At 29.6% G+C, this 24,176-nt stretch overlaps 1 protein-coding gene and 1 long non-coding RNA gene across 2 annotated transcripts in view; both read left to right on the top strand.

Annotated features, from left to right (window-relative positions):
• The window catches only part of LOC111032101, a 33,548-nt gene extending 16,282 nt beyond the window's left edge, over positions 1-17,266 (top strand). The window contains exon 6 of the long non-coding RNA XR_002604282.1: positions 16,567-17,266. This is a non-coding gene — a long non-coding RNA (uncharacterized LOC111032101). The remainder of the gene's footprint in view (positions 1-16,566) is intronic.
• A 212-nt stretch (positions 17,267-17,478) lies between these two features.
• Positions 17,479-21,136, top strand: LOC111032098 (cytochrome P450 18a1-like). Its single transcript, XM_022312307.1, has 5 exons — positions 17,479-18,338; positions 19,075-19,196; positions 19,356-20,053; positions 20,148-20,323; positions 20,503-21,136. Exons 1-5 carry the CDS (start codon positions 17,978-17,980, stop codon positions 20,685-20,687), a joined length of 1,542 nt encoding a protein of 513 aa, XP_022167999.1. The 5' UTR covers positions 17,479-17,977; the 3' UTR covers positions 20,688-21,136.
• Positions 21,137-24,176: the final 3,040 nt, after the last annotated feature.

Genomic DNA, 24,176 nt, shown 5'->3' with positions numbered 1-24,176 from the left:
GTATGCCACTAGCGAAGTATCAAGCCATTTCAAACCTGTACCATCCGATATCTGTAAGATTCTCAACTCATTTACTACTTCCCGACTTACTGCCATACTATTCCTAGCTATGTTACGACGTATCTAACTCTATATACATTATATATACCTACACGTAACACTTAAAATACTTTCAAATTTATTTGACCATTTTTTTTTGGCTGAATTATAAATATTTTGAAAAATGTCCGTTGTCTTTCACTTTTATTGTTATAGCATTTTTATAATTATTATCAAATATTCTACATATAGTGCACGGTAATCCAGGAAACAATCAGTTAACTATCAGTCATATATTTTTTATAAACTACTTTTATAACTAAGAAATTAAGTTAAGCTGCACTTTTATCACGCAGTACGAAGAAGCAAAATTTAATATGTAATAAGTTATCATTAATTTAAATTAAGTCTTGTACTTATCTTTGTGTAGAAAAATGCATGTTGTATTAATAATAAATATAGACTGGATAAATGTATCCAGATATTTGGTGTTCTACATTTATATTTTTCGCTGGCATCAAGCAGATAAATATTTTTAGGAGGTGCCTATCTAGTGACAACGTGATGTATAGAATAAAATAAATACAAATTATACTTATTTTTTTAGAACTTGTTCTACTATATGAATGTCAATAAAATAAATTTAAATTTGTTCACCTGTATAATATTATAATCATAAAAATATAAGATTTAAAAGTCACGCAGTTATGGTGTTAGGTATTCCAATTTCATATTCGTACATAGCATAAGTATAATATTGTATATATGTTTTAAGATACATACATTATGAGTTTAAAAAACTAATACTTAATCTTTAGTATTTCTGTAACAAATTATTATTATACTAATTACTAACAATTAATTTGCCTATACATATTACCTATGGTTTATTAGTATCCTAATTTCGCATCAATTCTATACGATGTGTGACAATTTTACTATGATATCAAGCCACAAATATTGATTTAAATTAATTTTTTTATACTTAGGCAGTTATTGTTTGTACAGTAGTCAGAAGTAGTTGAGTTCGCTTCAAATTGACTGTCTTTCAGCAAGGAAAAGGTGCTGTCGCCTCTAGTGTTCGAGGTCATTGACCGCTTGGTAAAAAAAAACCAGTTCATCATTAGACACAGTGACACACTGAATGGAACCAGACATCCAACCTGACCACTATAATGTTATTTAAATTATCAAGAGTTAGATATTCTCAAAAAAGAAAAAACTCTCAAATAAGTTCATTAAAAATGTTTAGTCACAAACTCACATCGTACAGCAATGCGGTTCGTTTGGTTTCATACAGTTGACTGTATGGTGGTTGGATGTCACGCAATACCTATGGGCCTGGATGATCGTTCAGAGGAAATACGGATATTACCTAAACCTTGTTTGTTATGTATATCTTGTTTAAATAAGGAATGGGCAGAAAGGTTATAATCTGAAAATCACGATGCGTTGCGCAGGTTATAGGATATCATTAGTATTCGTATTATTAACTTACGATGTACCTATGTAAAAAAAACTATGTATAGGTACTTCACGTTGCTTACTAAATATAACTCACCTTGACCACGATGGTAACTAAAATTAATAAATTATTGACATTTATTAAAATAGCACCTATCTGTATAGATACTACGGCTGAAACATTATGATAATTTAAAAATATTTTCTACGAAATATCTCATAAGATGGACGTTTATATTAGTACATCTAGGTAAAAATGTAGTCATATAATAATTTTTACAGTTATATAACATACAATGATGAATAGACTAAATGAGAATAACTCAAATAATATTAAAGTTATTAAAATAATAAATTATATTACTACAAACGTATATATATATATGTATAAGCTACTAACAGTTATGTAATTATATATTATGCAGAATATTAAGTATTTTAGTCCTACAGCGCAAGATATTTTTTCGAGAGTTAAAATATAAGACAGGTAGTACCTATCAAGTCCCTTCTAGAGGATCTATAGGTGATAATCTCAATTATGATAATTAGGAAATTAAAAATTTTATCAGTGTAAATTCAATACAGAACATGTTAATACCGTTTGATAATGTGTATCATATATTCATATTATACCTATATATCATTATTAGTTCCATTAATTTTTACGTAAATTGTAAACTATAAATTTGCTCACACAAAAAAAACATATGTTTAAAAACCGGCTTAAGGAACCACTGCTACTAGATTTTGGATTGTAAAATCAGTTAAGAGGGGAAAACCAGACCCACACAACATATAACTAACAGAATTTTGCTAGAAGTATTACTTTCTCCGCAAAGACGATGCTCATTGAAACTAGCTGTCAAAAACATGCTAATTTATAAAAATGTAACTATGTACCTAATAAAAAAAAAGGTTACTAACCTTCTCTACATTAAGAGTATATTATTCTATCTTATATTTGTTTTTTTTATACAGATTGAGTAACTTTTTTTTGATTCAGAAATACTTAAGGTCAGATATATGTGTGGGGTGCTAATCAATAATTTATTTATCGTAATACACTAATACGATTACTAACATACATGTTTTACGATAATATAGCAACAGATAAATTTAAAACCTTGAAAAATATTTCAAAATAATATTTTTACAGTTCGTTGACTTAATATACCGAAAGGTTATCGAAGTATCGCGCTGTGAGTTCGAAAAAAAATCCGACAACATTCGTTTGAGTTACAAATAGTGGACAGTTTGATTCATTCATATTTTATTTTTAAGAACGAATTATTTAAGTTTTTTTTTTATTATGTACTAAATTTTAGGGGTGGTTTGGTATATCTATAACGCGTATGTCAGAACACGTGTACGTGTAAATAAATTGAACGCGTGTCGTAGTCAAATGGGTACCGATTCACTTTCTCTCTCTGGTGTTACTCAGGTCTTTGACCCGTTTAAATAACACACACCGCTCAGTTGCGGATTCTACTAGTAGCTAATAGTCAAGAACTATAATTTTGATTATTGTACCTATGCTATTTCTAATATTAACATGAAATAGGTACGCCCACAAAATATTATACTCAAGAGTACTTACTTCAAATCTTATGATATAATGTATTAAAAACATAATTTCAATTAAAATTAATGAAATGAGCTATGCGCCATACGATTTTAATTTTAAATATTGATGTAAGCACGAATGCAAGTACTAGATATTTCATGAGAATATTAACCTTTATTATTTTCAATGTAATTATAGATATATTATAAGTACTAGGAATTCATCGTTGTATTAGTGTAATCTATGTATTCTTTTTCTTTTAAAATATTTTTTTCTGTGTTTTTAGTTTTTTTACATAAAACAGTAAAAAATATTGAATATAATAGTCCAAACAATTAATTCAGATCATATTTTTACCATCAGCATTAGAAATTTGATTGGATTTTTTATTATTAGTTTATAAAAAAATGTAGTATTAAGGAACCAATTATATTTTTTGGTGAGTAACCATAAGGCTGTTGATTAAGTATTATAAGCATTTTCCTTTTTAATCGATTTGCTATTATTAGTTGGCAGATGCCTACATTTTAATATTAACAATTAATATTACCTATATTATAATTGATTTTCAAATATTCAATAATTTTACGTATTAGTTTAATATTATTAGCTCACTGTTTCATTTATTTTTTAATAAGAAATCCAAAATCGGTCAAATTAAAGTTGTGACTAGGTAGTAGGTACTACCTTACTAATTAATATAATTTTTACATAGTTATCTTATTTATAAAATATAAAAATAATAAACCATATAAATGTATTATAAATCCCGGGTTAAGTTTATATTTGAATGTATATATAATGTATATATAATACATGTTATATATAGTAGGCAGCCATTTACATGTAAATGTGGATAAATATAAAATATAATTGCCGAAATAAAATATAGAAGCTGGAAAGTTCTATTAGTTTAGGATTTAAACTAGAACTAATCCTTAGTAACTTTGTAGAAATTTGTAAAAAAACTAATCTATAGGTCCGTAGGTATTTAGGTAGATGTTGTTAAATGTTTGGCAAGTGATTTAAAATTTTAAAACACATATATTAATATATTAATATAACTATTATTATTCAATAATTGTGCGGCAATCTATTTCTAATACAACGCTAAACGCAACTGGTGCGAAATTGATGTTGAAAAGAGTTGTTCTTTATTATACATGGGAGGAGTTTTATTGGGTCGTTTACAATTTATTTTAATTTTATAAAGACCGGTTAACCGCATAAAATAAACACTGTTGATTTATTGCCATGCGTGCTATTATTGATAACTGATTAGAGGGAAAAAAAATAACGCACTTTACTAATCTATTAGCTTATAACAACTTGATACACTAAAGATGATACACTGGACATTTTATTTCAATTTTTTCTAACCTAATATTTTTTGTTTAATCCCTATGTATCCATTCCTTTTTGACCGCATTCTTTTATGGTACACGTTTGAAGTATAAAATTACAAAACCGGACCACTGGTCATTGTTCATAAGATATTTTTAGCGTTATTAACTTTTATAAATATCTTTTTAAAACCTGAATTTTTTTTTATTTTTAAAACGGAACATTTATTTGTTGAAACTGTTAGGTTAGATATTAAATAATGTAAGAATTTGGTAGGTATAATAATTAATAATCATATCTAACCATCATGTTAATACTCATGGTTTGATTATTATGACTATTTAAAAATTGTATAACACACAAATACAAATAAAAATAGGCAATAAGCTAATAGGTAATAATTAATGTAACAAATAGTTTGTATAATATGTTGGAAATATAATACATGTATAATATAATGACATAAAGTCTTTATGTTTAATAATTTGATAACTATTATATCATTTTATTAAATTATTCTGCTTTGTACAGTTAGAACTTGAAGTCATGGGTTATGATTAATTGTTGGTTAGCATATGAATAAACAATTGTGTATTCGTGGTTAGAATTATAATATATCTTTTAGAAGTAGATACCATTATTGCAGGCCAAGCGAAATATTAACTTTTATGAAAGTTAGCAAAGACCAAAATACACCTATTGAATACAGTTTTCAATTTATTGTATTACCAACTGGTAACTACTATTGTTAAAATACGAAATGTCAATTGCATAATTAAACTGTCCTGCAGCAATAGGTACCCATCCAATTGGATACTTCGTATTATATAATGTTAGTGGCAATAGAAGCACGAATTCGTATTGATTATTGGGATACTTGGATTAGAATCACGGGGTATTATTATGATGTCGTTTTATAAGATACCATAAAATGTTATTAGATGAACACAAAAAACAAATGTTAAATAATTTCTAAAAAAAAGTGGAAGACTGAAGATTTAATGGAATACAACGTGAATGATGTGCCAATAACAGCAATCTGATGCGGAATGTTATTTTACAACGAAATGTGGTCGACCGTCAGTGAACACGGTCAAGTGAAACTTCAAGGCATTCTCAACATTGTCAAAAATAGCCATTACATAATCTTTATAGTTATTTGTAATTTGGCACAAATGATTATCATTTAGCCATATATTGTGTAGGTATAAAAGTATTATATCAATTTTTACCTGACCCCATAAATTATTATTTAATAGTTTATACTTACTTGTTAAAACGAAGGGTGTTCCCTTTTTAAATATTGTACATATAAAGTAGGTATTTGAAATAATTTTCATAGGAAGTGATATTTTATTACTCAATAATAATTATAATTCAAACACAAAATTCTTATATTGACTATGTATACTTATCTATACGTATGTAGGTACCAGAAAAAATATTCACGTTCTGTAGTAGGACCTATACCCAAACACAATTGTTAGTAAAGTTTAAATACTTAATAAAATTACATGTGGAAAGGTTACCGAAAAATATTTTTTGAAATTTTAATTGTAACTCATCAGTTGGTGTACAAAAATAAATTTAATACATTATTATTACTTATATCTATTTGCTTCAACGACAGTGGTTATTAGAGTAAAGAGTGCTTGCATTTTTTTCTTACAAATTATATTTCTTAAATGTATTAGATACTAAATTAATATGTATAATTATGATGTATTAAAAAAAATATAAGTTTGTTGTTTATTTCTGCGGGGTCCTAGGATTTCGAAAAGGTTTTATGGTAAATTGTTTTCTTTTCTTGCGTTTTCATATTTGAGAATATATTATTTGTGTATTTAAACAAGTTATTAGTTTTAAAATATTTTGTGATAATATTTACCTAGACGAATAGGTATAACTTACATCTAATGAGCAGTGACTACTGACTAGTATCTACTTTTGCCTATTTTTAATAGTTATATAGATCCATGTGCTATGTGTCTATTATATATAATATTTATACTGATTTTACAATGTATTACGTCTGCACTCTGCATATTACACTCTTTTTTTATAGATAGTAAAGCAATTGAAAAATTACGGAGCAATGTCCGGTTAGAGATTGAATAAACATTTAAACAAGATTTCCAAATGTATCTGTACTTTTTCAGATAACTGCGAAATATCGGCGAAAAAAATGTAACCTGCAGGTCCTCATTTTTAACTAAATCTTTAAAGTTTTTGTATAAAAACGTGTTGATACAACTGTTTTTTAAATGGTTTAAGAAAGATATGTATTATTATATGTATAATTTATAAATTAATGTACACAATATTTGAATTTATTAAAATTAAAAATATAAAATCACTCACCCTGCAGTAGACCACCGCCCCACTCAAATTTTGTATCACTGTATCAGCGTTTTTTTTTCAAGTATTCTTCACCGCACGGTACTTGATTGAGATAGAAGTGTGTCAATGCCATTCATAGTTAGATTTTAAAATGTTAAAATAACAATATAACACGCTATAGATAACTGTATGTTTGCAGTTTGCACATAATATATGCAATAACTGTTTTCATCTCATTGCATTAAATAACAAATTGTTTTCAGCTTTAATAAAAAAGCGTTTAATCTGAAAATAAAATTGAACAAATATGTTCTCTAAAAATAATTATCTATTAACACAATTTCATACATTCATACTGATGTTTTATTTACTGCATACATTGATACATGTAAATATATTATATGTTATATGTAACAATAATGTAATATTTAATATGTTGTTATCACGTCTTGTCAGAAAGTATACTAGGTGTAATGAACTATTATATCTACCTACGTCATTACTTCATAAAGTTCACAGATTTCAATTTAAATGCATTTGCAATGATTTACCCTAGTGTAGATGTAAATGAAATAATAAAACACGTGGCTCAATTACACAATACATTTAAACTATATTATGTACCTATAAATTGAATAATTAGTAGGCATATGGTTGTTAGTTGTTGATGAAGTATCATTTTTAAAATAACAATATTTAAAAGTTTTACTTTATCAAAAAAATTATAATACAGTACATTTTTTCTCCAAATGTACACAATTTAGTTATTTAATCTATACATTTAATAAGAAAAGAGCATGACAGACATTTTAATACATTCTAACTTTTCACATATCATATTGTTTTCGGTCATTGTATCCTGGAGGGCTGAGACCAGAAATCTCATATACATATGTGTTAGGTACATACAACCTTGAACCCGAAATGTTCATAATTGTATCGATGGTTAGGTTAGGTTAATAACAATACATAACTGATACAACTACAGGAAAAGTTCGCCATTTTTGAGTACAATATTTAAAAATTTAATCCGGCTGTACATAATCAGTGAATACCTTATGTCCTAATACTTATAATGATGTTAGCAGCTAAAGTCTGGACAAGATTAAAATAATTGTTATTGCTTATAAAATTTTTCTAAAAATGTAATTATATTAAATGTATAGGTAAAACTACTTATATTATAAATTTTAATATAGTCTATATTCTATATAGATAGATGTCACCTTATAAATATTAAATATTGTAAACGTGTTACGAAATTGTAATTAACATTAAACTCTATATGATATTAAATTTTAAATTCCAATTGACAACTTGATTTTTTAGCATGATCACCCCCGTTTTATTCAAATATTAATTTTTACCTAAATGCCCTATTTTTATATTTTTTGTACTACTTAAGTCTTAAGGAGTGTCCTGTGGCAATTCATGCTTAACATTTTCAAATGAACCCCCTCCCTTTTTTATTCTTTATTATTTATCGGATGTTTTTCGTGAAAATAATGATGTATTTAGATCAATGTTCTTATAGGTAGTTTCTGAGTTATTAAAATATTTATGTTAAGGATAATAATCCTTAAAAATGGTTTTACAAAAATATAAGCTATATATGATATTGGATGTAGTATTTATTATACTTGGGTTATTTTTATAAATTATTTATATTGATAGCTGATGGATCAATAGTAACTAATGACATTTTAAAATTATCTAAACTCCCATACCTTAACCCATTACCATAGATATTGGCACAAATAGGGGAGGGGGTGCTTGGAAGGACTTAGTCCCCCACCCCAATTCAAAAGTCAGTACTTAGTACTAAGCATAAATAAATTTTAGAAAATATTGATGAGGGGGGCTTTAGTTCCCCTAAAAAATTGGGCTATTTATGCCTACGACCATAGACATATTATCTTTAGTACTCATATTACTCAAAAACTAATCTCTCAAATTTTAAGCATAAAATAAGGCGATCATGCTTATAATATCAAACTGTATACCTATATTTGTTATTAGTTATTACTTATATCAGTGATTTACCTAGACGGCTTAGGCATCCAAACATTCTATTTCGTATTTCCGTAAACAAAATTTGGTTTTACTATTGTCGAATTTTCAAACCCACAATAACATAGTAATATACTTTATGTTTGATATCATCGATGTATCATAATATAGTACCGTAAAATTAATAGAAACAAATTAATAATTTTAATAATACAGCTATAAATCCATCGAAATTCGTTCTTGCCAAATTAATAGTATAATATAGGGATTCGAGTCTTGGGTATATTATTACGTCAAAGGTTGCACCCGACGTATAACACTCACATAACTAGAGGTGGTATAATATGTACATCTGATTTCGTGACCCCTGTAGTTAGGTATCGATACAACGGTAATCGGTGGAAGCGGTAGAAGAGACGTGACCCAAACGGGGGTAATCGTCACATATATTTATTATTATTATTATTATTATTACTAATATATACTTTCGTTTCTATACACGTTATATGATGACGTAGGTATATAAGGTATAAGTACTCAATATGCGACGGGGCCAACGGACGACGACGACAACGACGACGTAGCAAATAAATCGAGTAGGTCCGACGTATAATGACGTCATTGTTTTTCTCTACGTACCTACATCAACCTTACTCAACTACAGCGGCGCCGTCGACATGATATTTATGTTGTTGTTTTTGTTGTAGTTGTTGTTGTGGTTGTTGTTGTTGTCGTCGTCATCGTTACTTTTCCATAATATTTTTGTTATCAACCGCTACTCATCTTCGGTTTCAACCGTCGTGTCATTCATAATTTCGATTTCAAGTTCAGTGTCAGAGTATTATAGTTAAAAATGTATTTTTGACATTGACACATACCTAATTTAATATCATAATATGTCAGTGGTCATGGTATTTTTAATGGATATTAGTTTCATAGTGGCAAAGTACATACTATAAATATATAATATAATTGGTACCTATATAGGTTCTACAACAGTATGTTTTTTTAGCATTATGCTCACAGGTTAGACTTGATGTCTTTAAAAGGTTTTTACTTACAAAGTAGTTTGATCTAACTATACTTTAAAAGTTCCTAATTTCGAAAAAAAAATTGACACTCGTTTTCAACTAAAGGTTAGGTTAGGTTAGGTTAGGTTGCACAGAATTTTTTTTTTTGCTAAATCAATGATGGGTTATAAATTTATAATACTCATAATCGGATTATAAACGCCATGGCCACGATAACTATAATTAAGTATTGCTTTTTAAGTATTTGAACGTACCGCCAACTACCCAAGTGGCCAAGTGACTAAGTATGCATAATACAACTCCCGTATCAGCATTTTTTTTCAGTTAAATAAAAACAATTTTTTTTATAAGTTATTGGATACTATAATATGTAAGTATGTGAATAATAATAATGAATTCTCATATTCAAAGGTTAAAAGACAGAAATAGGTAATAATTTAATATTATGGCACCCAACTTTTACCTTTAAATTCTTGATTTTAAACTAGAGCCTATACGCTACATAAATGTTCTAAATGTATCAAATTCTTTAAAAATGATTATCGATATGTAGTTCATTATTATATATTAGGTATTTAATGATATATTATAGTACTCTGTACCTTGAATACGATTGAAAATAGTCATGCAAAGACTAATGAAATTTATTATTGTTTTGATGTTTTTTTTACTTATTTTTATAACATTCAATTTATAGATTATTGTTCTTACGTCAAACGTTATTTATTCGTCAATATTTTGAGAGAAAATTGAATTTTTTATTTTAGTAATTGCAAAAAAAACAAAACAATTTCTAGGTACAGGTAAATAATACATAAATTATATTAAGCTGATTATAGTAGTATAACAGAACTTAACGTTTATTATTATGGCTTTATAATTACTTTTTTTCTCTACATTTAGTAATTATCATTACTAATATTGATTTTTGGAGGATTTTTCAATGAAGGTATAAACGTTTAATGTATGTTTGTTACTAAAGTTCAAATTAAAAATAGGTATCATGTTGATAAATATTTGATATACATTTAAAAATTTTTTAGTTATGACAAAAAATAAAGAATATTATAATAATATAATAGTTATTAAAGTATGCCCTGTCATATGTCAGAATCTCTCAATTTAGACCTGTACAATGTCCGAACAATTCTTGATTTCTTATTAAAAGCACATTTTTCTAAGAAAATACAAAACACAAATTTTTAAATAAAATCTGATGCTTTTTAGATGGGTATAGTACCTACTATAAGAAATTAAGCCAAACACAAACTTCAACCTTTGTAAATATTTATAAGTTCAATTGTGTCGTCCGATGCCCTTTGAAGTCGTGGACTTTGCTTTAGAAAAATCAAAAAAATAGTAATCAAACTAGAATTTTTTAACTCAAAATTGAATTTTATACATCATGATTTCATTCTTCACATACACGAACACCGCATTTAATTAATAATAATTGTATAAAAGACTTTCATTAAAGCTTAAAAATTATACCTGTTTAATGAAGAAAACAAATTTGAATACACAAATTACACATACTAAACGTGTAGAGATTAAATTAGCTGTAATGTAATGTAATAGTATGTTCAAGACTTCAAGCATTCAATAGTCTTACTATTTAGATATATAGGACATAAATACATATAATTTGTAAACTAATATTATTATATTAAAGAATACATTTACGTATGCATGTTATACAATATTAATTAAACGTAAAATTGTGATTTTGTATAACCATTGATTCTACAATAACTAACTAGATTTAACTCTATAAAAACATTGATGATGTATAATACATTATCCCAACCTGTCTTACAGTAAAAAAAAACCTTGTTTATAATCACCACCTACAGCATCATAAGCGTCGCTTGATGAATTTATATAGGGGCCAGGGGGCTTAGCCTTTTTTTTTCTTTGTGGTATCAACGAAGCTGCCGGAACTGCTTGCGAAATTCCTAGAGGGCTTAAAAGAATTATTTGGGGGGGGGGGCAGCAATACTTAGCCCCAGCACAATTCTATGCTCATGATTTTAGCGTTACTCTCTTGAGGTATGTACGATAATTGTTCAAATATTGAATATTATAAAATGAGGTAGCTAGTAACGTGATTTTTAAGAATTTTCATGTATTGGTAGTAATTATAGAGTAATAATCCATTATGTATTACATAACAAGATATTCAAACAATTTAAAATTTAATACTGAGAATGACTATCTAACAAAAAACATTTGTTTGGCTTACAAATTAGTGATATTATCTATATTATTCTGTGCCAAATACAAATGTAATATTATTTCTACTATGCATTTTTTCAGTTAAAATTTGAAAAAATATCGTGGTTACGATATTGAAATGATTCACCCCAACACCGAAAAACCATATTTTTAAATTTTTCTTTTGAGTATACATTATTAGTGTGAATTTGTATAATTATGTAATTAAGACAGATATTTTTGTACCACACGTTCTACCAGCAGATACATTTATTTAAAAATACTTCTCACATTTTCTTTCCAACACCCTCTCTCTTACACTAACCCACCACCATATAATTTAAAAATTTCTTTTTGATAAAAATAATACGTAAACTTTTGGTATGAATTTTTGTATGCTTTAACCACTGGCCACTGCCCACCTGTTTTACCATTCAAAAATTATTTTTTAATTTTATTTCACTTTTTCCTCTGAACCCAATCAGAATTTTTCGCTCGTGTTTCCTTAACTTAATCTGTGAATTTGTATGTGTGCCCAATAACTATTTGCGATTTATCAGTGACTCAGACTGTCAGACATACTTGTAATGTTTAAAAAAAAATGTTGTTATGATTTTTATTGCATTATTTAGTTATAAATGATATTACCTACCTAGTATAATAAATTAATAGGTAACTAATTTACAAGTTAAAACTTAGTCATGAAATAATTATTAAGTCTAATAATATTATATTATCCACAGTCGAGTTTCAAAAACTTGAATCTCAAGGGGAATAATAATACATTCAACTTGTGTATTTTTCAAGTTATCGAGGTTTTCGAGTTATCGAGATTCAACTCCATAATATTATTATGTTTGGGACCTAATTATGAACTCGTATAAAAATAAAATAAAATAATAACTCATTTGTCATAACACGACAATCAAAACAGGATACACACTGCGTTGATGCTACCAAATGTATAGTTATTTACTAGTGTATTATAAAACTCTGTGACAGACACTTGTCATTTAATAGCTATTATATTACTAATATTTATACATTAAGTACACAATATCGATATTAGCACCAAATTGTCACCAACTCTTTCCATGTACTATATTTTATGTTGTGTTATGACTTATGAGTGTCAAGAGATATATTATGGCTGCCTACTGGCTATTAGTTATAGACTTAAAGAGCAGATTATTAAGCTCTTAAAATTTTAAAATATAATTCTAATATTTTCTAAAAAAAACTTTAAATTTTTCTCTGAATAATCCTCAAACTGGTAAAATATGCTGAAAATATGCTTTTTTACATCAAATAGTTTGAAAATGTGTACACTAGTTACAATAGAAATATATTATGTAAAGTATATAGTATAAATGTATAAGTCAATATGAAACTTTAAAAGTTTAAAATATTTATATTTATCATCCATTTATTGCACACCGTGTAATAATATACTTAAACTTGAAAATAATTATTGCATACCATTTCTTTGATAAATTATTTAAATTCTGTTACACTTAGAACAATCAAACAAATAAAAAAAATTGTCTTTCCAATTACAAACAAATTATAAAACAATTTCTTTCGTGTATCATTTTTCTCTTTCAAGTTGAAAACAAAACCTTTTTTTTGTGCGAAGAAATATTTCTGCTCGAGAAATGAACAAATATGACTTTTTTGTGAGCAAATAATACAATATATTCTTAAATATAGGCTGATTATTATTTAATATTTAGAATATGCTGTAATATGCAAAATACATGTTTTCCTACGATTTCTGTATTGAATAAGTTGTACGGATCATTTACCGCTGTTTAGCTGCAAAAGCTGTAAAGCCAAAAAATACATGTAGAAACCTGAATCCGCTTCCTAGTTATAGTACATATTAAGACTAAATTAAGTCCCAAAATATAAGAATACAACTTTATATTAAATATGTAGGATAAAAATATGACAAATAATTTTTTTTTAAATGGGTAGTTAACGACTTAATGGAGAATAAATTAAGATTTAATAATTATTAAAGGACTGGGTTAAAAATTGTAAATTAGTTATTTTATAATTATTTTTTTATAATAGGTACTTACCTAGTATTATTTTATTACTATAAATTATCATGTATAAATATCATAATACTATACTTTTACAAATTTAATGAGTAAGAAATAGTAATGTACTACTATTATAATAATATTTCCTATTATTTCTTTATTTGTATGTTGTGAACTGTATATATAATGAAACAAAAACATTTTATAGTTACTAAATATCACTTAACATTTTTTTTAATGTTGGATGTCTTAAGTCTTGATAATATCAAGATATCAAGTTTATGCATTTATTTATTTCTCTGAACACACATACAAGTTTTCAAATCATGTAAAGAAAACACGATTGGAAAAATCCTGATTGAGGTTGTCAGAGACATGCTCACGGGGGGACTAGGGTGTAATACCCCCCCCCCATATTTATGTTATCTAAAATTTATTATGATAAAGCGATGAAAGTTATTCTACCGCTATATTACGCAGTCTGTGAATAATCAACAATTCATATCCTCCCTTGAGATTGTAAAAAACATAAAAAAATAATTATACAAGTAAAATGATACTGGCACATAAATTTTAAAAATGTCACACAAATTCATACTAATGAAAATTAAATAATAGAATAACATGTATTTTGGGGGTTAGCAAAATGCACGTGTTAATCTACCAGAAAGTTGCAGAATATAATGTTATAGACACATACAAAAATAATTAAACGCTGTCAGAACGTAGTGTCAAAATATCATGAATTACCTTCTATAAAAATACGAATAAAACAGGATACGACATATGCGAGAGTCAGGTATTGTAAACTTGTATATTTACCACTTAATTTCAGGATGTTATACCATCATAATTCATAGCATTCGAAAAACAATTTTCAGCGGTGCTAGACAAAAAAAAAATGTATTGTATAGGATGTTTTTTTTTACAAAAATATGATTTTTCATAAAAATCATTATGACAACTAAGCTTTTTGGTTAAACATTTATAATATAGTAAATAATTAGGTAAAATTTAAATTATTTTATACTTGGAGCAAATATAAATCATACTAAATAAATCCAAATTAAGTCATAATTCTTTTCAACATTTAATATTCGATACTAGCTACCGTGATTTAAAATTTTAAAACGTTAACATAACAAATTATTGAGTAACTAATTTGAGATTTTCGAATCTTGATCAATTCATGGCTTAATTTTTTTTTAATTAAAAGTTATAAAAGTAAACCTATTTTCCTGAAAAGTGAATACCTACTTATCATTTTTATTAGACAATTGTAGAATCTTAGTTAGATTTCTATCCATTGTCTACAGAACCCATGAATTGTCATAAAAATATGTTCCAAAGTTCAAAACATGTTTAACGGTTCATCACTCCCATTAAGAATCAGTAGTAAAAAAAATATTATTTAAAGATCATTGTACGTTTGCACCCATTATTTGCCACTGATAAAATCGTATACCTATTCTATTAGTATCAATCTATGTAAGTAAATATATTCTCAATTATTATGTCTGCGCCATTTCTGTGTGTTTTAATATTATTAAATATTAAGTATATATTTATTATTTGTGTGTAAATACTCTATTATCTTATCAGCTAACACTATAGTAATATAGTCCATTTTCTGGTTGTATACAATGTAAATAAATGAAATAATTATATACTCAAAGTAATTTAGAACTGTTTAAGTATTACATAGTTCCTCTGGTAGATTAATCACGGTACTAGAGATCACAATAATATTAGAGCTTGTCCATTATTACGTTAGTCATTAGTTATTAATATATATATTAATATTTACAAAAAAATTAAATTGAAACTCGATAGGTACTACCTATAAACAAATTTGTTTTTCTAAATCCGCTTCCTAAAAACATAATAAACTGAAAAAAATGTTATTATATTTATTTTTATTTTTAATTATAATATATTTATATTTTTACTGATATATATCTATAATATTCAAAGTGCACTATCGATCATAGTTAGTATTACAATATATTAATATATCTTTTAGAGAATAGTTTATAATCCAATCCTAATGATCAACAGTATTTATTTCTTTCTTTACGTCATAATCTTTATGCAATATTTATTTACTTTACAAGAAATAATCATTTGTTTTTTATATTCAATCGAATAAATATCATAAACATTATACTCAACAAATACTAAAAAGTACTTATGGTAAATACATTGAACACAACAAACCAGGCATAGAGATGTGTAGGTTTATTATTTATTACCTATACATAATATTATACGAAAGTTCTACGGTTAGAAATGTTTATTTTCCCATATTTAAAAACACAAACAAAACAATATAATAGACCCGTTTTGTGAAAATGACCGTTAATATTGGTACATATAAAAATGTCTAAAGCGAAAGTCCCCAATTTCAACTTGCCGTTTCTGGTGTCTTATGTTCTGGTTATTTATTATTATTATATATCCCTATGTTTGGTTTTCTAATAAACTATTTGAACGACTAAAACATTATTTTCAGAGCTCTCGAGAATACGTCGAAAAATCGAAATTAGATAGAAAACACGCACACTCGCGTATGTACACACACACACAACAAACACATACAAATACTATTATTATACATTATTTTATTATTTTATTACGTTATATTTACATGTGCAGCGTGAAATATCGAAGAAAATCAAAAATCAAAATAACGTTCGTTCGAAATACATGTGTTGTGGGCGCGGCGCGGCTCGCCGTTGGGAGGATCTACAAGTGTGCGTGTATATGTATAAACGTGTATGAAATAATGATCGGTGGTCGCGGTGTGCGCCGGCCCAATGCTTGGCCGCGTCTGTCCGCGCGACAACCGCTGGGGCCCGACGAAACTCGCCGTTTGGGCCGTCGTCACCGCTGGGAGTAGGGACCGAGTCGGGTGTGAGTGTGGGAGAGAGTGAGACGAAGTGAAAAAAAACGTATAGGTAGGTACGTGTATACCAGTTGCGGCGCGCGATGGAGAGAAAAAAGTGAGATACACGAAATAGAAAAAAAAAGGGAAGGAAATCTCGAATGTTCTCGCGCTCCTCCTCCGCCGCCGCCCCGGATCGCGCGTCGCGGGTATCCCCCTTCAATAATATACATATAATATTGTCGGACCGACAGCGCACTGGTCTGAGAGAGAAAAAACAACAACAAAATGTTTAAAAAGAAAGAAAACACACACTCACACACATGCGCGCACACGTGTAGTATATACGTATATATCGCGTATACCTATTCCTATATACCTATATACCTACACCTGTTGTACCCGCGTATATAATATAATATGTATTATACGAGGTACCTACCTCGCGCACACGCACGCACGCACACACGCACGTACACGCCTATCCCTACTATATGGGCTTTCGACACCCCGATATATTATAAAAGACCAAAAGAAGTACTCTCCCACGATTATTTTCAAAAGTGATCCCAACTCTTCGATTCCGACGCACGCGTCTCTTGCGTAAACACTGGCTGCAGAGTACTTACGCGCTGCTATATCACATATATATTATTATATTATTATCCATCATCACCATCAGCATTATTATTATTAATAATAATAATATATTTTATTTTATTATATTATATATAATATCTGTTTTGCGTACCTACTGCTGCACTCTCGCGCGCTCGCCGTTACCACTGCAGTCGGGTGTGTTTTTCGTACGTTAAAAAATAAATAAATAAAAAACGTCGTTTCGTAACATAATAATATAATAATATTGTTATATATTATATACATATATAATATCCGTCCGAGACAAATTTTTTATATTTTTACCGTCCGTCACAAACGTCGCCCACGCAAAACATATTATACATCTTCGCCCGTCAGCCCGTTCTGTTCGCACCGGGCACATCGTCGGCTCTCCGCGCGGCGGCGGAAACGGCGCGAGATGACGACCGAGATCATGTCTGACGGCGGCGACGGATACAGCCGCGAACTGTGGCTGAACGCGGTGGCCGCGGCGCTGGGTCTGACCTACTCGGCGTACCGGCAGCTCCGGGCCGCGAGGACGCTGCCACCCGGGCCGTGGGGCGTACCGTTCTTGGGGTACGCGCCGTTCTTGTCCAACCACTGCACGTACCTCAAGTACAACGAGCTGGCCCGCCGGTACGGGCCCATATGCTCGTTCACGCAGCGCGGCAACACCGTCATACTGCTCAGCGACCACAAGCTCATCAAGACCGCGTTCGACATGAAGCAGATCACCGGCCGGCCCAACGACGGGTACATGGACATCATCGGCGGATACGGTAAGTGGTCCTCGCGCCGCGCACCATCGAATAATATATAATAATTAATTAATTAATAATAATAATAATAATAATATTATGATGATATTTATATAACCGTTGTATTGCGCGAGAAATCGACGGGCGTAAAGGTTTTTTTTTTCCCGGTATTATTATCGCGACGATACGACCGATATAACAGCACAGAAATTTAAGAGGTTGTCAGCAATTTTATTTCGACCATGGGGGTTTTTTTTTCTCTCGTCATCGTTACATCGTAAATTAGACATTTTAAACGCATAATAATACTATGATATTATATTGTACATTGCGCGCCGACGTAAGTCATTAAATTTTTTTTTTTTTTGTAAAGTTTTTATCGAAATAAAAAATATAAGCGCGTGTCCTCGAGATGACGAGATTATCATGCACGTTGTATATAATATTTTGAAACTATGTCGCAATTTTTTTTGACATACTATACGCCGGCACAATATTAATTATTAAATAATCACGTGGCCCGCACTGTTGCTACTGCCACTACTATACTGCAACTATTACTACTACTGCTACTACTACTACGACTACTACGACTACTACTACTACTGCATTACACAACGTGTGCGGGACACGCGAATAATGGCTAGAATAATAATAATAATAATAATAATAATAATAATAATGATAAAAAATTACTGTGTGTCATTTCCATACTGACCAGACTTGTTATTAGAAACATTACTTTTTATGTTTATAGGAGCCGTGAACAGTACTGGGAAGTTATGGGAGTCGCAAAGGAAGTTTTTGCATTTGGTACTTCGACACATGGGGATGACGTTCACGGGCCACAACAGATTGAACATGGAAAATCGGATAATGGTAAGTGACGTCCGTATAAATAATTTGCTGCCATATACCTCGAAATAACTCCAGATATTGGACACGACGATCAATATTTTCGAGTATCTCGAGCGCGTGTATATACTGAAGAATGTAAATTAATAAAAAAATGTGTGTGTGTTTTTTTTTTTTACGCAGATCGAAGTATCCACGCTAACGGAAACATTTCACAAGACCAACGGCAAACCAATAGATCTAAATGCCGGTTCGTTGTGTCTCGCCATCACCAACGTGATTAGTTCGTTGACGATGAGCGTTAGATTCGAACCGAACGATCCACGTTTCGAGCGGTACATGCACATGGTCGACGAAGGTTTCAAGCTGTTCGGCATGTTGAGGCCGGTGAGTTTGTTTTTGCCGAGGCGTCACATCACGGACGAGCGAAACATACAGGAAAAAATCAAGAACAACCATCGTGAAATCGCCGGATACTTTCAAAACATCATCGAAGAGCACAAGAGCACGTTCGATCCGAATTCCATCCGGGACCTGGTCGACGCTTATTTGCTGGAGATCAAACGCTCCCAGGAAGCTGGCACGGTGGACCAACTGTTTCAGGGTTTGGACCCGAACAGGCAGGTCCAGCAGATTCTCGGCGACTTGTTCTCGGCCGGCATGGAGACCATTAAGAACACGATTTTATGGGCCATGGTGTACATGCTCCATTATCCGGATGTGATGACCAAGGTGCAAGACGAGATCGATTCGGTAGTGGGTCAATATAAATCGCCAGTGCTCGACGATTACCCCAATTTACCTTACACACAGGCCACCTTGTACGAAGTACTGCGGAAATCGAGTATCACGCCTTTGGGCACAACACACGCAACCACCAGGTAAATTGTTCATTCTCGTTTCGCATGTAATGTGTTAGCCGTCAAATATTACATACGTCCGAGCATTTCATCAAGTTTTGTATTGTTTCAACAGTGATGTAACACTCAATGGTTACCATATACCGACCGGCGCTCAGATCATACCTTTACAACACTTTGTGCACAACGACCCGAACTTATGGGATGAACCGGAGGCGTTCAAGCCGGAGAGATTTATAAATGCCGAAGGCAAAGTGAAAAAACCCGATTGTTTTCTACCTTTTGGAGTCGGTAAGATATTTATTTTTTTTCTACATTTATAATATAATAATATTATAGTATCGTACTGTACGTCGAAATGTAGTCACATACCTACCTATTATACTAATTTTGCACTACCCACACGTGTGATAATGTTTTATACCTATGAAATCGTCATTAATTTCATGTTTGATTTATTTTTGTTAAAGGCCGGAGAAAATGTCTGGGTGAGACGTTAGCTCAAATGGAACTATATTTGTTCTTTTCAACCTTGTTACACGAATTCGATGTATGTCTGCCGGATGGTGACGAATTACCTAGCATGGACGGTCAAGTCGGCATCACACTGACTCCACAATCGTTCAAGGTCGTCATGAAAGCACGCAATAAGTAGATTTCATTTCATTATTATTCTCAGATCCTCTCATTTAGGTTGTTTATGTATTTTTAATGGAATATTATGTGTTTGTTGGGAGTTATATTCCATAATAATTGTTTAGCTTAAAAATGTTTTATTATTTATTTACCAATTTTACGTGGTTCCCTATAAATTAAATACATTTTCTAACGTGTAATTATTTAAAACCACACTATTTATTGATTAGCTAGTTTAGTTTAATTTATACTGTTTTAAAAAATAACGATTTTATTTGTTTATTTAAAGTAGTTACAAGTGCATGTTTTCCTATTTATATGTTTATGTACTTAGTGCCATATACCATTTTTTATAAAAATTATTTGATGTAGTGTTTTATTTAGTATTAAGGTATAATTGTTGTTTTTTTTTATATATATTACCAATGTACAAGCAACCTATTAAAATTAAATGTTGAATGTTTTTGTCAATCACTTGTTAAATTAATTTACTTCAGGGGAACTATCTACGCAACTAATACGACACGAATGACAATTTAATTGACTAAGACCGTTAAGTCGTTTTAAATCAAATAGCTGTCCAACACTTCCAATTTTTTTTACACCTCAGGTTTCCTGCATAATACCACGTGGTTTTAAATCATCCACGTTTGGATTCTGTGTGATAATATCCGTGAGAAAGTAGTAAATCCAGTGAAAATCTGCATGGCCGAGCCAATAATATTATAATACTTGCAGTTATTCTGGTAGTGTATAAGTGTACTTACGTCTATGGTGGTCATTTTTGTGTTTATTTGTCAACAAAGTGCTGACAGGCGTGTAAAAAACATATTATGTATAGACTAAAAAACAAAATTATGGATATTGGCGTTATAAAAAAACATGAAGATTACTGCATGGTGTGAATTATTATCGTTATTATTACTATTACTACAAACTCGAAAGCGATGATGAATCCGTCGCGTTCGAAAAGCGATTCTGAGCTGATTTTGATTTGCATACCTAATTGGTTTTTGTAATATTTTAAGTCACTTACAAGAACTGCAATATTTAGGTAAATGATTAAAGATTTAACATTTTAATTAAACATTAACTATTGTTAATAGTTGACACAGTAATAAATAGGTACATATATAATATACGAGTTTAAAGGAAACGATATCGTTTAAAAAATGTTAATTTTAAACGCTCCAAATCATAAAATATTATTAAAATAAATCCAGAGAATAACGCGTCGGAAATAAAATCGTTATTAATTATTTTTTAGACGATTTAGCCAGCATTCACCAGCGATATTACACTTGACGAACGATTAGTATATTGTGCTTTTTAAGTTCTATAGTTGGAATAATAATATACATTATTATACCATAAAGTTAACCTTGTATTCGATTTCTAGGTCTTATAGTATGATATTAAACAAATTGCGATTTGCAAATTGCGTATAGATATATAGCTGAGAGAATTCAACATGTAATAATAACCGACTTCGATTTCGTTAAAAACGCGTTGACGTATTGTATAATATTTCAGCGTTTTGTTTGCAATATTCTGTCGGGAAATTTTTCCCACGCTCGAGGAAATTAGCGATAAAATTATCTATGACCTCTCAAAAGTACTTTATGGACAATATTTCCAATCGAAAAAGTGCGTGATCGCTCGACGCTTTAATGGAGAACTCGTTGTTGGTGGTACATCAGATGAAAAAATAATCACCTCAATCAAATCACATCAGCTTATTTAAACCGACATCCGCTTGTAGTAAGTATTGTAACCCTAAGTCATTTGTATTTTTTTATTATTCTACTGCATTACTTCATCGCACTGTATTAACGTGTAGGCTCAAGAATCAACTCCATCGAAATATTGACTCGTAGCGTGAGTATAAGTAAGTAATTTCATTTTTCATTTCGAAACATATACTTCAATAAGACCTTGGATACATCAATTAGTCTCCAAGAGCAAACACCTTCTGTAGGAGACCAGAGAGTTCTCATAACATTTTAGTTTTTCTTTAACTGATTCGTCATTATCTACTACTGTGTGTTTGAATGTTAATACAACTAAATGGACTTTTAACAATACATATAACTTATACATTTTAAACAATAATATGTAACACAACAATAAGTATTCCATTATACCACTATTCTGCTGTCCGATACCTATTTAGGGGGGGGGGGTTATATGGTATATCATATCCTGTCTGAATGATGAGAACTTTTTTCAGGTCGGATCAAAGCATGTATTTTCATTTTTCTTTAAATACTGCTTGAAAAATACGTTTCAAAAAAATATCAAAATATATTGTGCACTGTCCAAATGCATATTTTAGATTAAAAAATTATCATTTTAAAAACTGAGCTTTGATATTTTAAAAAAATCAAAGAAATAAACGAAATTCGACTATTCTACAGGTTGTGAACCTTCGAAGCCCTTAGTTTTTAAATTTTAAATTTTCGTTGACATTTTACCTTCGTAGTTAATTAATATACAAATATATTTAATATATGATCAATTTAAGTAGTATACGATTTATATCTGGACACGTATTGTATGTATAGCTGGTGTTCTGAGCATAGTAAATCACTTGGTATATAAAATTATTTGATTTGTCTTGTATGATATATCATATATATTATATATATATCATCGATTAAATTATTATGGATTTTATGACGAACGAAAAAAAAAAAATTAAAAAAATAGTTAAGTGTTCATGTGAACTGTTGACATATTCACTGTTCAAGTATTCATTCTTCGTGGATATTAATTATTTTTATTTTATTTTATTTTTTAAAGTAATATCAATTTTGCATTTTAATCGACCTCTATAATAGGTAATAATTAATAGTGTCATATTAAACATCGTTAGAAATAGTCAATACAAATTAAATACTTTTTTATATTAAGGTATACTTAATATCAATACACTATCTATACAAAATATTTATATTATTATGGAACCATTTTTTAGAGTTATTGTTAATTTGAAGTTACTATACTCAATACTCACCAGTCACCAGTACCTACTCATTTAATTATTTATTAGTCTCAAATGTCTCCGTATCTTTTAATTTTATCATTGTAGTATGCTAACGATGCATTTGCATTTTAATGAGCAATGTTTATATAATATTGCTAGTTTATACAACAAAGGATTATTTAATATATTATACCGTATACGCAACGTGTGCACCTAATACATAAACGAATTATACTTTAATTAAATTCGCACCGTTCTAGGTGTACTCAGTTGATTGGTACAACCTAATACGAAAAACAAAAAAATTTCAATATTTTTACACCACTAGCTATTATTATCAACGGCAGACCAAAATCAAACTAGTTTACACGGTACGGGGGTATGGCACTCATCGCAATTCGCAATACCTACCCACCGATATCGCACAGCGACTAAATGTTGGATCGTTTACAGAATTCCAAAAAAATACATTAACCAAATATTATTATGTTGGACGATAATACTCGTAAATCGTAATTCTAT

This window comes from Myzus persicae, unplaced genomic scaffold (genome assembly GCF_001856785.1).
Source record: "Myzus persicae strain clone G006 unplaced genomic scaffold, MPER_G0061.0, whole genome shotgun sequence".
In the NCBI taxonomy this organism is placed as follows: domain Eukaryota; kingdom Metazoa; phylum Arthropoda; class Insecta; order Hemiptera; family Aphididae; genus Myzus; species Myzus persicae.
The sequence above is the reverse complement of the archived record's forward strand: the minus strand, read 5'-3'. Positions and strand labels throughout refer to the sequence as shown.

Coding starts and splice junctions, on each gene's coding strand:
- LOC111032098 (XM_022312307.1), top strand. CDS start 17,978: ATGACGACCGAGATCATGTCTGACGGCGGCGACGGATACAGCCGCGAA. Junction 20,054..20,147: donor ACAACACACGCAACCACCAG/GTAAATTGTTCA, acceptor TTGTTTCAACAG/TGATGTAACACTCAATGGTT. Junction 20,324..20,502: donor TTTTCTACCTTTTGGAGTCG/GTAAGATATTTA, acceptor TTTTTGTTAAAG/GCCGGAGAAAATGTCTGGGT.